Genomic DNA, 16018 nt, shown 5'->3' with positions numbered 1-16018 from the left:
CTCTACTTGTCATTTTGGACTATTGCCAGCAGAGGGCATTGCTGCAGTCCAACTTCTGCAGCTGCACAAGAATCTACCTCTTTTGTTCAAACATATTGGGACTATTACTTGCTATTGGGAGGTTTTTATTTGTTTTGACGTTATTTCTCATGCAGCAAAGACAAAAAGATAAAAACATGTACATCATTGCATATTTATTTACTTTGTAGCATGTAGCTCAGCTTTCCAAGGTGTCTTAAAGCAGGTCACAGCAAATGATTTTCAAGACATCACTGTTTTATCTCTGTCTTGGAAAGGCGTTCTGAAAATGTTTTTGTACCTAGTGGGACTAAAGTTGCTTTGAAAGACATCTGGGCACTGTTAATCCTCTGAGAAACACTGAAATTCATTAAACATCAAAGCGACTGCCAGTTCCTTTTTGGAAGAAATTGTATCTTTGCAGATCTGTGTTAAATTGCCTCTAAATTAAATATGAAGCAAAGATCTTGCCTTCTGCCTCAAGCAAATCCTTGTGCTTTGTAAATACCTTTCACTCATGCATTGTGGGACATCATGTGGGTCACAAGTATTTATCCAACAGGACACTGGCCCATTTTTTAAGGCAGTCTTGCTAAAGTCACATGGTTTAGATAGAGGCTTGAGGATAGCAATTCCTCATCATCCGCCACCAGCCACGAGATCACAAGGAGGAGCTGAAACAGGGGGAATTTAACAAAGCAGATTTCTGAAGCAGTAAGTGAGTCATTCAATAACATGGATAATCTGCTCATTAGTGTGAATATAAGGAAACTTGATCTGGTCTTTTTAAAATTGTGTTGTAAAGTTTAACTGAAACCCAAAATTAGAAAGTTCAGTAATTAAAATGTTAAATATTAACGATGTGCTTTGATAAATAGGGCGTTTGTTACATAAAGAAATGCATCAACAAGTGTTTCTTTTTTTTTTTTTTAAGCCCGCCCATCCCTCTGTCTTTTTCTAGCTTTCTCCTCGCATTGGATGTTCAGTCCTTGTGCTCAGTAACTCCTTTGTTCGGCAAAGCATCCCTCACATTGCTACATGCCTGACTGGAGACAGTACCCAGTAGCACCTAGTTTATATCAAGACAGAGAATATTTACTTCCTAAACACTGAGAGCTGAGGAGAGTTGGAAGTAAGTGAACAAGGATAGTTTGTCAGGTGCTGGTAAGTCGTAGTATAATCAGCACTGGGAGTAGTTTAATGAAAGCAGGGAACTGTAGTGTGTCTTATGATCTTTAACAATGTGTATACAGTATATTTCTCATTCTTAATGGTAATTTCATACCTTCTCAGAACAGATCTGGAACAAAGATGACATCCAGCACTTCCGCTTTCTGACATGCCTCATCGTTAGAAGTCCAGTTGAGCCAGGATATTTTCATTTTTATCTCTACTATAAAGAGCTTTTATTGAGGCCTGAAACTTGAGAGCTGCAAGTTGTTACCTGAACTCCAGAGGGATGACTCTCCGCAGGCCACCTGCCCACCTACGAAGAGATCCAGGCTGGAGGAGGTCAGGAGATGAGTCCTGTTGGAAAAGCTTGATATTAGAGGATGTTTTGACTCCTGTTGCTCGCCTCCCACATGCACCTCGGCCCCAGAGCGCAATTGAAGTAGGCCAGCTGGACCACTGGCTGGAGCACCGACAAGGGATGCAGAGCAATCCTCTCACAGCCAAAGGTCACGGTCATGGTCCAGTTTTTAATAAGCTGACAACATCCATGCCTGTTTTAGACAAAGAGGAGACTGGACATGCCTGGAGCCAGCTGAGAGTTCCCTCCTTCAGCAGAGGTTCTTCATCATGTGGGAGTTCAAGCCAGTGTGACAGTTTGCTGGGCAGCCAGGAGTCCCTCCAAACTGGACCTTTTCCTCCTCCAGAGTGCAGAGGAAGTTGGGAGAGAGCACATATAGAGCAGGCTCCGAAAAAGGAGCAACCCAAAGTGAGTTATCTTGCTCAGGTCAAAACTGGGTGGCTGCCAATCCAAAGAAGAGTGATGATGCTGGCTGATGCTTGCAACCACAATCAGGTAGATACATAACACATAACAAAGCCTAGTCATGTATTCAGAAAGTCTTTGAACAGAGTGTTCTCTGATACTGCAAAGGATCTAGGAACCTGTTTAGTAAGGTCCTATATCTTGGCCTCACAGAATGACTTCCATGTCTGTCACTTAGGGTAACACCCTTTTAAAACAGGATTTTGCAAATGCTCCGGATTGATTTAAGTTGGATCCTCTGAGGCTGTCCTGATTGTGATTCTTACATGTTAGTTAGACAGTGTAAGCTCTGCAGGTCTGAAGGTAAAGTGCTGTGTAATGGAGTTGATGGTGCACAGTGCCAGGCGAGGCAGACTAAAACACACATAGTACCACAGAGAGCAATTTGTAGGCAAGTCCCAGTTACCCGGCGAGAAGGCAGAGCTCCGGCATCCTTTGAAAACAGCTTACTCTGCAGGAAATCCACACGTTGTCAAAAGGTTTTACGACTCATTTGGAGCTATGGTGGCAGATACTGAGCTCTGTGCCCTCGGAGGATGCAAGTCAGTGTACTGAGAAAATTCAGTGGTAGTATTACCCAGTGAACTGATATGACTTCAAAATCAATAAGCTGCTGTGCTGTACTGAAGATCTGACTGAATTGAGGCACAAAGCATATCACTGCAATAAATTACCACAGCATCTTAAATTAAAAGTTGATTTAATATGAGCCAAGACTAAGTCCCAAGACTTAGTGCCCATAGAAATAGATAGAAATTTAGGACTAATAGACATTTTGTCTTCTTTTCAGAAAGTTGGATGAGACAGATCAATAGCTGTGTACTGAATGCTCTGGCTACATAGCTTAGCTTAGCATGGAAAGACAGGCAACAACTTGATGCAGCTGGTCTAAATTTACACTTAAGTTTTCATATTGCATTCATATGTACTGTGAGTCTACAGTACATATATATGGCTAATCCTAACCTCCTTTTGAAAGAGAGAGAACTTAAGCAAATGTTGTGTTTTGTTTTTCAGGTGAAACTGAAACAACCCATCACTCCAATATTTCAGAAGACTCAAGAAATACCCACGGCACAGGGTATGAAGGGACATGCAAGTTGTTATATAACTTCATAATTATTTATATGGCAGCCGGGATTTCAACCCTCCTAATTCTGACGATTATTCCAGTCATTATGTAACATTATGTCACACCTCCAAGCGATGCATTAAACCAAATTTAAGAACATCCAGTAGTGCTCTTGAACAACAGAAAACTCCCAGAATCACACAAAGCTTTTGTTTCAATTGATGCTTAGTTTCTGAACAGTGCTAGAACAAATGTGGCCATGGGGATAACTGCAGGGGCCAGCTTAGCCAGATGGAAAACAAGCTTATTTCAGGGCTGGCTTGCCACACGGTTTACCTGCTTCTAATCAGCTCCTTGCAGCAGTGTTGCCCCTGTCCTTTTTTCAAATGCTACACATTGACTGACTGACTGACTGACTGGATGATCACTTTAAACAACACCTTTCAAAATTGTCAGCTGTCAATGTCAATTTCAGGTGCAACTGGTCCCGAGTGTTGTTTCGTGGTGGCAGGATTTCAAGTAAAGGAAAATGTGCTATTAGGCCTGAAAAGCAGATGAAAAGACACGGTTGAGGCGAGGGAAGCGAGAGGCAGAAAGATAAGGAGAGATGCAAACTGATTTGTGAAGGAGCCCTGTTAATCTTTGAACATGGCAGCCCCACACTCTCTGAGTTTGATCTGAGGTTTGATCTTTCAACTCTGTCCTTGTTTATACATAGATTATCCTGGCAAGGCTTCGGCTGCTTGCAAAAATCAAAGCATCTCTCCATGGCAGCAATGGAAATCAGTTTTTTAAGGACTATAAACGTTATTAACATTAAACACTGTTGGTTAAATGTTACATAAACACTATAGTACAATCATATGAGACTATTATTAACTAGTATTCACAACTTCTGTATGGTCTATTAGCTAAGTGACATAGTTCCTAACATTATTTAAACAGTAAACCACATGCTGTATAAACATGATGACAACTGTTTATTCTTCACATGCCAAGTTCAATTTGACAACTTGTGGTTTTGTATGTGACACGTGCTATTTCCAGTGATGCTCTTAGATCAAGTATACATCTCCCAGAGTCAGACAAATGGGGAATACATATTCATATTTTCCGTTGCTTCACAGTGAATAATAATGGTATGCAGGCGCATATACCCAAATTGGCCGTGGCTGAAATCCCAGAAAGATGATCAACAAGAAACAAATATTTAAATGCAAGACTGATTCCAAATATGTCTTGTTTTTATGCTAGTTGCTGTTGCTCAGCCATCAGTACATTCAAATCCACTATTTTACATCTGAAACCAAATTAAACTCAATCAGAAAATCCAACCACCATTATTCCAGGAAGAATTGTTTCAGTTACACTCCAGCTAGCAAATTATCCTTTCTCATGCTTTGCTCTCTTTTTCTGTCTTTCTGGTTGTTGCTAGCAACCCTTTGCAAAAATAGTTTTAATCAGACTGGAGGTCTCATTGCAGGCACTTACTGGCCTCTCCCTCCATAAAAGTCACATTTAACAAACTTAAAATGGCCTGATGTTAATGAGCAAATGATAATAAAATTGGATCTCTTGCTCCGAGGGCCTTCATGTTTGGACAGGCTGGCCAATTTTCATTCTGCTCACACTAACCATTTAGATAAAACTCATGAGGATGAGGAATAAATTGGGAGGGTGGGGATTTCAGAGGGTATTTGCCATATGGACCTGCTTCTTTATTTTCCTCTGGGATATTTGAGCCCAGCTAGAGGATGTAATGAGAGAAGTTCTTTCAAGGGGGAGGGGGGGCACTTGTTGCTGTGGGGTCCTTTAAACAGATAAGAAACAGATAAGACACACAGTGGCAGCAGCAGGTATATAATCGCATTTGCTAAGTGGTATATTTTTACCTGATCTCTTGTTGTCGTCTTTAAAATGAAAAACACCACGGATTATCCACATTCAAGGGTTATCCCAAAGTGAGAGCCTGTCACCATGGTAACAGCAGTAGGTGGAAATGCAGCCAGGCAGACAGTCACGGTTGCAAAAGAGTATCAGTCAAGTTGCTATGTCTCCTAAGTAAGTAGAGAAGTGACTCAGGGGTGGTATTAGATTCACTTTACGGTGCAACGTCATTATTGACACAGTCAAAACTGTCATACAGTCAGACAAATGCCTGGCTTGTAAACCTAACCCTAATCCTAACCCTGTGTGTGTGTGTGTGTGTGTGTGTGTGTGTGTTCATAGTACATAAAGGATGAGGGCATGCCTTGTGAGGAATGTGACAGTGGCTCATTTGTTTTGCCTAAATAGATGGAGATCTGGAGAGGAGCCACACCAGTCGAAGTGCTTCAGGTGCAAACACGGGGCAAGCTGCTGATCACCGCTCTCCTATTATTAAGCAGGTAACTGCTAATACTTCTGTTAAGGATGTTTTTACTTTTTCTTTTAACTAGAATATATTCTGTCATTCAGCTTTTAGTGAATAGTTTGGTAACATTGATCCTTTACAACAACACGGTATTGTGCAAAAACTGCTGTGAAACTTCTTAAACACAGGTACAAACTTGTTTTTCATAGAAATGATTGCCAGCATGTTTTATGTGACATTCATAAATAAAATATCTGGAAGACCACATCATGAACCTGAAGCCTGTTACAACAGGGACATATCAGTATTTCTCCATGCTCTATAATCACCATCAGAATCTCCTATCCCAAGGACCAGAATCTTTGCTTTTTGCTTCTCAGTTTCTATTGAGTCTCATTGTTATTCTGTGAGGGATAAGTCACGCTGTTTGCTGGCTTTGCCTGCTGCTGCTACCATTGCTACTGGGGCATTCACAGTGTCAAGCATGGGGAGAGTCATCTGACTAAAGAACAAACAGCAAAGCCCCGAAGATAGACAAGACAACTGACCTGCTGTTGAAATGTAGTATTAGAGAGATGGGATTTTGTCAATATTTCATGCTGTATTACATGAAGTTAAGCTTTGTTTTCTCTATTTGCTACTGGAAAACACCAGTTGAAACGGCAAAATCGATGTGACATCTGTTTTATTGCGTTGATTAATGACAGAATATTTAGCATGAGGCATTACCAATAACAAAATGGGGTTTTTATGCATATGTATGGGTATTTATCAAGTCGAATTTCTTATATCTGCACACTGTAGATGCCTGAAAAGCTAAGGTTTGCTGCTAACGAAGGGGACAGACCTGCAAGCTGGCAAGTGCTGAGGAGAGGCTGGAATACCAACAGAGCGTCTGCTCTCCCTGGAGGCAGTCAGTCCATCGAACTCCCCACTGGGGCCAGCTCAGACCCCGATTGGAAGTCCCCTCTGATGAAAACAACCAGTTTAGAGCCCCTTAAGCATGCTTCTCTGCATCAAACAGCTTCTGCTGAGCCCTGGAGACCAAGCACTCAGCTGCAAGGGGCAAACAACACAGACACATACAAGTCACATGCTTCTTTCAATAGGACAAGTAGTGTTCAGCCTTTGAGGGCAACAACTCCACTGTGTGGAACAAACCATAGCTCACAGCCCCCACACTTACAGACAAGTTCTGCAGTGACTACGCTCATACCTCAAAACAAAGCAGGCTTCTCCTCCATCACCATCTCCTCCAGGAAGGTGAGCAGATCAGCCAGCCTACCTGGCTCCTCTTCCCAGTCCAGTGAGGCCAATTCTCCGCTATCAGCACATGAGACCATGGAGCCACACATCAGGCAGGTCACAGTGCAGCGGAAGGCCACTATAGTGAAAGTGAAAGAGCAAAGGGTGATGTCCAGCCCTGCCCTGGGTACAAAACGAGAGGGGACCCCAACAGCCAGCCATGGTTTAGACACAGTGGTCCACAGGAGAAAAGCTACCATTATCAAAGTGACAGAAAGCTATAGTTCAGCCAAGACAGAGCGTGGGACAAAGCACCCAGAGTATAGACACAGCTACACAGAGGGTGTGTACAAGGACAACAGCACATGGAGTCGCTCACAACACACTTCAGAACCTTTCAATCACCAGCTAGACTCCAGAGGAAAGCTGAACCATGCTGTAACACCAAATACACCTACTCCAGATCCGGAGAAAAATGGTGCAACACTACACAGATCCACACTGAGTCTTTTTCTGAGCAACCCCCCAGCAAACAGAACAGCACCCTCTCCATCAGAGGTTTCTCCAAAGGCTGTTGGACAGAGATCGGACAGACGGCACAGACCACTGAGCTGGTATGGCAATGTGTTTGAACACACTGAGCCAAACAACGAGAATGTGACCCAAGCAGCTGGCAGGAAATGGAGCTTTGGCCTTCCACAGGAGACCGATACCAACCCTGTGAACTCTGACAGTGGTTTCATCAGCCCTGAAACAGCAGTGAAAGAAGCAGGTCAGCCAGTGGCAAACAACTTGGAGCCAAACAGAGGCAACGCAGAGGATCCAGAATGGAGAGCATCCCCGTGCCTAACTCTCATCAAGGCCCCAGGTACACGTCTCTGTCCCACTCTGACAGACTTCTTGTCAGCACAGACTCCCTTTGTCTCTGATCTCCATTTTCAAAGGATAACAGTGTCTAAATATACACTTCCTTTGTGCCGTTTGTGTGTTCTAGCTTGAAGTTATTTCACACATTTGAGCATTCTGGGGCTGAACTATTGTGTTTGATATTGTCTTTCACCTTTGATGTCTTAATGATAGGCCTTATTAGGCTGTAGTGGGACGGCGTCTTTATCTGCTGCTGTGAGTTCAATTGACAATCATACTAGCTATCTGCACTAATGTCAAATAACAGTGCCTAGACCCAGAGGCCCTTTTGGCACCTGGAGGCGCTTTCTCATTCTCACCTTCTTTCATTTTCCCACACATCTCTTTACATACATAATCTATTCCAGTCCCCTTTTTTTACAGGCAGCAGAGGGGAGGCAGACAAATCACAAGCTGCTAAACCTAGTGAAAATAAGCTATTTGGATGTGTTAGAATCAATTTTGGCATCCACATCCTGCAATGCAGCTATTACACTTGTGTGTGTTTCTCTGTGGTAATTGTGTTGTGGGGACAGAAATCTGTAAACAGTTATCGAGGAGAGTCACTGGTCATCAGGGGCCAAATTCCAACCTTTCAAAGTTATCTATTTATTTAGTCTTCAGCCATCAATCATCTCATCTTTAAGTTATGGCAAATGAGTAAATAAGCAATTCGGTATTTTTAACAAATCAAACTAAACTAGGAGCACTTTGGCATCACTTACAGGAACATCATAGAATTAAGTTTACGCTGCATAACCATCAGGTGTGCAGAAGTGCTGCTTGTTCACTGACTAGACTCATTCAAATTACTTGTGCAGTTAAGAGTTATAGTTTTTTAGTTTAGCTGTACACCTCCCTTATTTCAGGTTCAAATTAAGTCACCTTACAACTGTTTGCGTTGATAGTGTTTATGTCTGGCACAGAACTGACAGTTGCTAAGGAGGGGGCTATTCAAGGCCTGGCTGTTACTGCCTCTTTTATTACTTTATATATAAAAAATATCACACTGATATGTTTTTGCATCAAGTCTGAAGTCAAGTCTTTAGACTGTTTTCATTTTTATGACATGTGACTCACTCAAGCTTAAGTTTTAAGCCTACACAGCTCTTGATTGGTGTAAGTTCATACAATCTCATCACAAGTGACATAAATGCACTTTTATTAAGTGAAATAGTTAAAACAGTGAGAGGAAGTGAGGGTTTGAATGCTGAATATTTAGGTAAATTGGTAAAATGAGGAGGGAGTTTTTTTGCAGGGTGAATGTTTTCTTCATTCATGATGTCTTTTCTCTGTGTGAAATTATTAATTATTTTTTAATCACATTCATTAAGAGTGTCATCACTTAATTACCAAGGCCTGAGGCAACATAATTTAAATTCAATGTTTAATAGAGTCAACCTCCAAATGAGGCACAGCATTATGAAATTGTGTTAAAACCTGCTCGTGGTGCGTAACAGCAGACTAGTGGCTCAATAACAGCCAATGTCACTGTTTCACACAGTCTTCAGTTACATCAAAGCCCTCCTGTGTTTCAGATCCCCACTCACATCAGTCTCGAGAGGAAGTGCTTGCCCTCAATGCAGCTGCGATCATAGCCAATATCAAACTCCAAAGACAACTTAGTAAGAAGAAAACACAAAACGGTTCAGAGAAGGAGTCCAATGCTTCACCCCAGGGAAATACTGGTATTATTACTTCTCACTTCCACTAATATCTAATCATTATTTCTCACCTCATGAAACATTGATGTTTGTTACAATTAACTGAAATTCCTGAAAGCTCAGTTGTTGGTTTCATGGAGCTACATCTTTGTCAAATCAACACTGATGCTGTGAATACCAAGAGGTAATATGTCACAGCAGGCCCACAGGTCTATTGAGCAACTGTATTGTACTCAGGTATGTGAGGCCAAGTCAAGTGCGTAGGAAATAAAAACAATTTGATCTTCTTTGCCTTACTAGTGACAGATGAGGGGAAAAGTATGAAGTCACGTCCCGATCAATGCCCAGTCCAGCGCTACAGTCTGCCTCCTGCTGTATTTATTTCACTGAGTCATGACCCTGAAGGATCACCTAAAACTATTTCTCTACAGGTGAGTTCGCAGGTCATTTCTGACATAATAAAATAATGTATTCAGTTAGATTTTTTGTTTGTTTGTTTGTTTTTTGATGCAGAAATTTGTTTTTGTCTTTAAACTCCTTTGTTATGGTCCGTTTTTGTGGGACATTGTCACTTAAAGTGAATGACACATATATACTAGCTTTGGAGTTTGGGATGCCCCAGAGCCATATTTTGATGTGCTGGATATGTAGTGTTGGCCTTAAATGTTTTGTCAAGGGCAGAAATATGCTCCTGGTTTTGGCAGGAAGCACTGCAGAGGTCCAGACCAGACTTCATCAGTCGTTCCCAGAACAGAGTGCAAGAGCTGGAGCGGAGGACACAGGGGAGAAGGGAACTGGCGACTGTCAAAGACCCACAGTCAGGAGCTGCTGTCAGGCAAAAGAGAGCCCACACCACCCGGTCCACCACTGTGAAAGGTACTATGATGGAAACTACATTGAGAAAAAAAAGATACATTGATAAATAATAAGAAAATATAACAAGAATGATGATTATGGATCACAATTCTGAGCTGTAACTAAATGTAAAAGATATGAAACAAATGGATTTATTGCATATAAGACTAGTATATAAGTGCATTTGCTCCTCTATTGCAAAACAAGGTTTCAGAATGAGCCAGCATTGGATTTCAGCGGAAATATTCCTGTGACCTTCAAATGTCATTAAGCTCTTGCACTCTTCTGTCTGATGATATTTCCACTCAGAGATCCAGGCTTCACAGTACACAATATAGAATTTGAAGATTTATGAGCGACATTTTGCATCTCTCTCTGCCCTCTACTGGCCGTCACACAAAGATGCACCAGTGTGTCCGTGACTGCTGGGAAAATGATAGAGTCTACTTGTATAAATAGTTATATCTCTCTTCAAGGGCTGATGCTAAATTATACTTTTTCTGCAAGAGAGAAGGCTCTCACGACGAAGGCTTCAAACACCAGAAAAGGCTCGAGTGATTTTACTGCTGTGTTTTTGAGCTTTCAACTCTATCAGTATTGTGTGTATGTGTGTTTCCGTACTCGTGTCTCCAGATAACCTTCTAAAGCCCAGAGACAGAGCCATTACTGGAAGAGAGATACAGCTCAGATCTAAGCAGTGAGTTCCATTTTAGTCTCTACCTTGGCATGTTTTCAGATGCTTTCTCTACAGATATAGAGGTGTTCTTTTCTTACATGAGAAGGAAAAGTCTTTAATAACTAGCATCTCCATAAAAAATGGTGCCCTTGTTTCTGTTCCAGTATTTTTATTTCATTGCCATTATTTTCATTTGGCAGATTTAACTATTGATAAAAAGACATGTTACATTGACAGTAGATGTACAGTGGCAAGAAAAAGTGTATGTGAACCTTTTGGAATTTCATGGTTTTGTCCTGTCATGATGGCAGGTTCACATATTTTTATTATTATTTTAGACATATAACATTTGTTAACACTCTTGAGAAAAGGTTCACATTTGCGTATACAGTTGCCATACAAGAAGTAAGAGTGCATGGAAATTTAATTTAAATTTTAATAATCACAAAGAAAACATTAAAATGACATGTTGTTACAGGCCACCTGTAGACATGAAGAAGAGAAAGGAGGAAGAAAAGAAGAGGGAAGTTTGTTTGAGCAACCGACAGCGAGTAGTGCTCTTCAAAAAGGTAAAAAAAGACTCTATTTACAATTCATTGGTTTTCTATGTACATAAAGTGATGGTGAAATATGACCTGATCTCACTAAAGTCACAGATATCAACAAACAAACCATATCGCTAAGCTTATAAGACACAGTCATGATGTTTCATGACTTTATTGAACACAACTATTGAACAATCAGAGTGATGGTGGAAAAAGCTCAAAGCAATAGAGATGCTATGAAATTACCTCAAGAGAGCCATTCACAGTAGATGTCCTGTGAACAGTCCTGTGAGGAAGAATAGTTCAGAATCCCTCCTGGATTTTATGCAAGTCTAATCCACAGCTACAGGATGCACTTGCTTGATAGTTCATTGTTTTTTTGTTGATATTTGTGACTCTGGTGAGCATCAGATCACATTTCTTGACCAATTTATGCAGAAACCCAGGAAACTACATACCGTTCCATTGCTTTTTCATTTCACTGTAGTGAAATTGATAAAACGTTAAATTCCAACGTGGCCGAGTGTGGGGTTTCAATATTTCATTGTCCAAACAGTTTTTGATGAAGGCACATAAATCTAGTATAAGTAATGCTACTGCAGACCCTGTGGAATGAGATGATTTTTCTATCTTAAAGCTGCAAAAGAGGGAAAAAAATGGTGCGCTATTTATTAAGGGGTTAATAAGATAAAATAAAACAAGATCATCAATCAATCTTACAAATGCGGGGCATGAGCTGCAAATTTTCTTTTCCCTGAGGTTTCTAGTAAATAAAAAAGATGCACTGAATCACCAAATCCCTTAAAATATGGAATAAAGCAAACAGCCTCAAAGCAGCTTGCCACAGTGTTAACGAGCACTTGCCTGCGCTATAGAACAGGACATTAAATGTGTATATGACCCACAGGCAATTGAGCAAGTACTAACACACCTTTCCCCTACAAGCTCAATTAAACTTGCAAAGGATGAAGCATTTTGCAGTAATGACCAGCACTAAAGGGCTGTGGTCATAATGGGTTTTTTTTTCCTCTTTTCACAGCCGTGCAGCTGTTGAAAATAATGGCGTTAAATTGCTCTCCACCTCTGTTATGAGTTATTGAAAATACTGAAGTGCGATATAAGCAGAGTTTAATTTATACAAGAACCTTAGAATCACAAAATAGTGGGATGAATAGGATGCATGGTGTATTTCTGGATTTTCTTCTGTTGAATGTGTAAAAATAAATAATTACAATGAGTCACAGTGACTGGTTTTCAATTCATATTTCTGTGTAGAAATTATTTTTAAAGTAAAAATTCACATTTTTTTATTATCTGGTCATATTAAAAACTAAATTAAAAAAAGATATACATTTTTTAAATTAAATCTCCAAAGACAGGAACTTTATTTTAGTCCATATTAAGTTCAATACTCAAACAATACGTTTTGTATTCCACTAGGGGTCACTGCTACCAAACTTTAGCTTTAGCTCTCCTCTCATGGATTTGCAGGGAGAAACTGGTCTTAAATAAAATGCAGAGGCATTTTTAGCATATAATGTGGGTGTTGTTGTTTGTTTTGTTGTTGCATGGTCAATAAGTAACACCCCCTAAAGAAACGAGTATGATTTGTTTGATAAATTATTGTCACTCCTGTTCACGCTGCACCCCGCATCCTTTCTGTCATCACAGAAAGAAGCTGTGAACAGTCCCATTGTGTTGAATGTATGAGGTCTGTGTCCCTCGTGAAACAAAAGGCCCTTCAGTGGCAGAGAGTGCTACAGTGCAGTGCCACCATTCAGCTGAATGGCAGACGGAGTGGGTGCCCACACATAGCCTTTCCACCCACTGTGCTGCTCTAGTAGATACCACAGGGAAATTGGGGTGTGTCAGTGGATCCAGAAGCAGAAACCTAAACAGTGGTTCCTGTTCAGGACTGTACAGGACTCACATCTGAGGGGCTTGAAGCACATGTGGTGTGTTTGTGTGGGTTAATATGGATTACAAAGGCTACATGACCTTTGCGTGGATCAGTCTGGTGACCCATAACCATCATTTTGTGTTTACGTTTTGTTGTTGTTGCAGAAACTGTTGGATCAGATTCTTCAAAGGAGCAGCAACTGAAAGACAGATGAAGACGATGACACGACAAATCCTGCAGCACTCACAAACTGAAGAAGTGAACTTTGCCCTTTGACACTGACAGTACAACTTCTGATTTCAGTGTAGGTGATGACATAGCTCTAGTTGCCTTTTGGCCCCAGATTGTTTCTGCTGCTTAATGTCACTGTAGTTATTTTTAATAACCCCGAAACGTAGGTGTTATTTAAAACAAGAGGAATTGGCAGTATTTTAAAAATCTAGAGGGGCATCTATTGTACATGACTTGTTGTTTTGTAGGTTTTTACAGTCCCCTCCTGCTCATCAGTTCTGTTGAACAGAGGCACAATAAAACAGATATTGACCCTGTTTGGTGTTTTCTGTACCTGTGCTACAATATATTCTTAAAAAAACACGGCCAAAGTGACGTATCATAAAGTTACGTATCTTTCTTAAATTTAATCAACCAAATAGCTGATAATGAATTGATGAAACTGTTAATGTGATGTACAAAAATAGCTCTTTATTTGGTTTGAATGAGTTCAATGCTTATTATTTTACAGATGAATATTGACAACAGTGCCCTTTTGATAGATATGATCTTCTTTATACTCAAACATCACATTGAGTCCTTCTGATGTGGCAGCGTGTGATGTTTATCTTACTTGCTCTTGATTGCAATTTGCCTTCCTCTGCAGAATGCCTCACTGTAATGTAATGTGCTGCACAGTGACCTCTCACTGCTCGATAAAGCACTGATGTCCTCACACAGACACTTTGGTATGATCACACGGGATGTGGAGCAACGAGACAGAATAAGACAGAATCATTCATTATGCTTCACAGTCCCATCCAGGACAGTCTTCAACTGCCATGCTCATTATACAACTAATAGCAGATGGAAGCCTGAAGTGGGCTCTGTCATCATCCAGTGCCAGCTATTAGCTGTAAGATGGAGGAATGTGACCTCTTCTCACTGTAAAAGCCCGGCTAAAGGACAGGGCTGATTTGAATGGCGCTTTTGTCTCTGTCTTTGTCTCACGATGGACCGAGTCCTGCGATTGCAGATTTAGATTTGAGTGTTTTGATCCGAAGTGATTGTGCTCAGAGTGCTGCTCGACAGCATGATGGAGACAAAGATGAGAACTTTTTATTTTTGGAACTGTAGACAGCGAAGCAAACACACTTTTCATCACTCGTTACTTTTATTTCACCTATTAGACTTTAAAACCTTTTAAGTTTATTTATTTATTATTATTATTTTTGTTCACAATCCAGTTGTTTGATCCATCTAAATTTAGGCTGGAGACTATTTTTGTAAACCTTACTTCATGCTAGTGAGCATGAACGTGTACGTGTGGGTGCATTTGAACAATTTGAATCTAATAATAACAACACACCTGGCACATAATTGCTTTAAAGGGGAATAAGGTGAGTATGAACCAGGACTGCATGAAGACAGTTATGGTGTTGTATTGATGTATTCTCAATTTGCTCTGGGTTAAACTAGTTGTGTCTGGTCTGGACTGGTCTAATGTAAAAATGGTTTTGCTATATAGTGTGATATACAACATACATTCATTCTGTACATTTCACACTGTGTATTTTCCCTTTGAATATAATGATATGTACTTTATTTGAGTTGTAATAAATGTCTTACATTTACTTTCAACTGTGGCTGTAAAGTTTGTTTCCAAAAGTTCCAAAATTTCTTTCTAACTGCGTTGACATAATAACACCGGTGAGATGGAATCAACTCCATAAATGTGAGCTGTTCCATTGAGGACTGTGTGTCCTGGCAGATTAGCATACAGTCCTAATTTTCTGTGTGCTCTCTGCACCTTATCGTCTCCCTTCAAGCATCCGCTGGCTCTTTAAAAGAGAGAAAAAGATCAGTGCTTTGTCGTATCCTCTAGCTGAATGTTGAGTTCCAGTAAAATTAGCATGCAGAGGAATACTCCTCGGTTTCCTTTATTTTAATTTCACATTTAATGCCGATGGAATCATTTGGAGAAATTGTGGCTTCTGAACATCAGGACACTAGGCCCCCCTATAGTTCCCATTTCAAACAGAGTGAGGCAACATTATGCACTGCTGGGACACTCATATGAGCCTTCATGCTGGAAGCAGAACATACCTGAATGCCATACTTCCATTTTCTCCGGTTGGAGGAGAAAATGTGCCCATGAAACCAGCCTGCATGTGGATATCTGCCTGTTTTCTCCCTGCATTGCCTTCTGACAATGACAGCCCTGTGGTGCAGAGCACACATTAATGGCCCACATCCATACTGTGCATAGGTCCAGGGAAACGGATCTGTTGCAACAGGATCTTGTGTATATTTTGATGTGTGAAAACACATCAGCACCTTATCACACAATATTTCTTTCAGCTGACTCTGACTAAATAACAGCATGTATCTATAATAACCCCTGTAAGTGGACAGGGTGAGCTGTGTGGGATGTTGTGTACATGCCTATTGACTACATCGGGTCAAGCTCAACAAGGAATACCAGGAGAAAGACCGGAAATGAAGTGCCAAAAGATGTGTTTTCAATTATTCAATTGGAATAATCCTCACATTTGAGAAACAACAACACTTGCATGTC

General features: G+C 40.6%; 1 protein-coding gene across 5 annotated transcripts; it reads left to right on the top strand.

Moving 5' to 3' along the window:
* The first annotated feature begins 661 nt into the window (after nt 1–661).
* On the top strand, nt 662–15045 carry c19h10orf90 (chromosome 19 C10orf90 homolog). Of its 5 annotated transcripts, none has more exons than XM_026352161.1 (11): nt 662–732; nt 1317–2044; nt 3032–3095; nt 5382–5473; nt 6244–7552; nt 9129–9278; nt 9555–9685; nt 9959–10130; nt 10743–10806; nt 11264–11354; nt 13395–15045. In XM_026352161.1, exons 2-11 carry the CDS (start codon nt 1478–1480, stop codon nt 13431–13433), a joined length of 2679 nt encoding a protein of 892 aa, XP_026207946.1. In that variant the 5' UTR covers nt 662–732; nt 1317–1477; the 3' UTR covers nt 13434–15045. The 5 variants fall into 5 exon arrangements, with proteins under 5 accessions (XP_026207946.1, XP_026207943.1, XP_026207948.1 ...); XM_026352158.1 differs by having other exon boundaries at nt 668–732; nt 1312–2044; XM_026352163.1 differs by having other exon boundaries at nt 675–736.
* Nucleotides 15046–16018: the final 973 nt, after the last annotated feature.

Source organism: Anabas testudineus, chromosome 19 (assembly GCF_900324465.2).
Source record: "Anabas testudineus chromosome 19, fAnaTes1.2, whole genome shotgun sequence".
NCBI lineage: Eukaryota > Metazoa > Chordata > Actinopteri > Anabantiformes > Anabantidae > Anabas > Anabas testudineus.
This window is presented reverse-complemented; position numbering and strand designations above follow the sequence as displayed.

Excerpts from the sequence above, each read along its gene's own strand:
- c19h10orf90 (XM_026352161.1), top strand. The coding sequence starts at position 1,478 with ATGACTCTCCGCAGGCCACCTGCCCACCTACGAAGAGATCCAGGCTGG. Across the intron at positions 3,096-5,381 it reads AGAAATACCCACGGCACAGG|ATGGAGATCTGGAGAGGAGC; the intron begins GTATGAAGGGAC and ends TTGCCTAAATAG. Across the intron at positions 9,279-9,554 it reads TTCACCCCAGGGAAATACTG|TGACAGATGAGGGGAAAAGT; the intron begins GTATTATTACTT and ends TTGCCTTACTAG.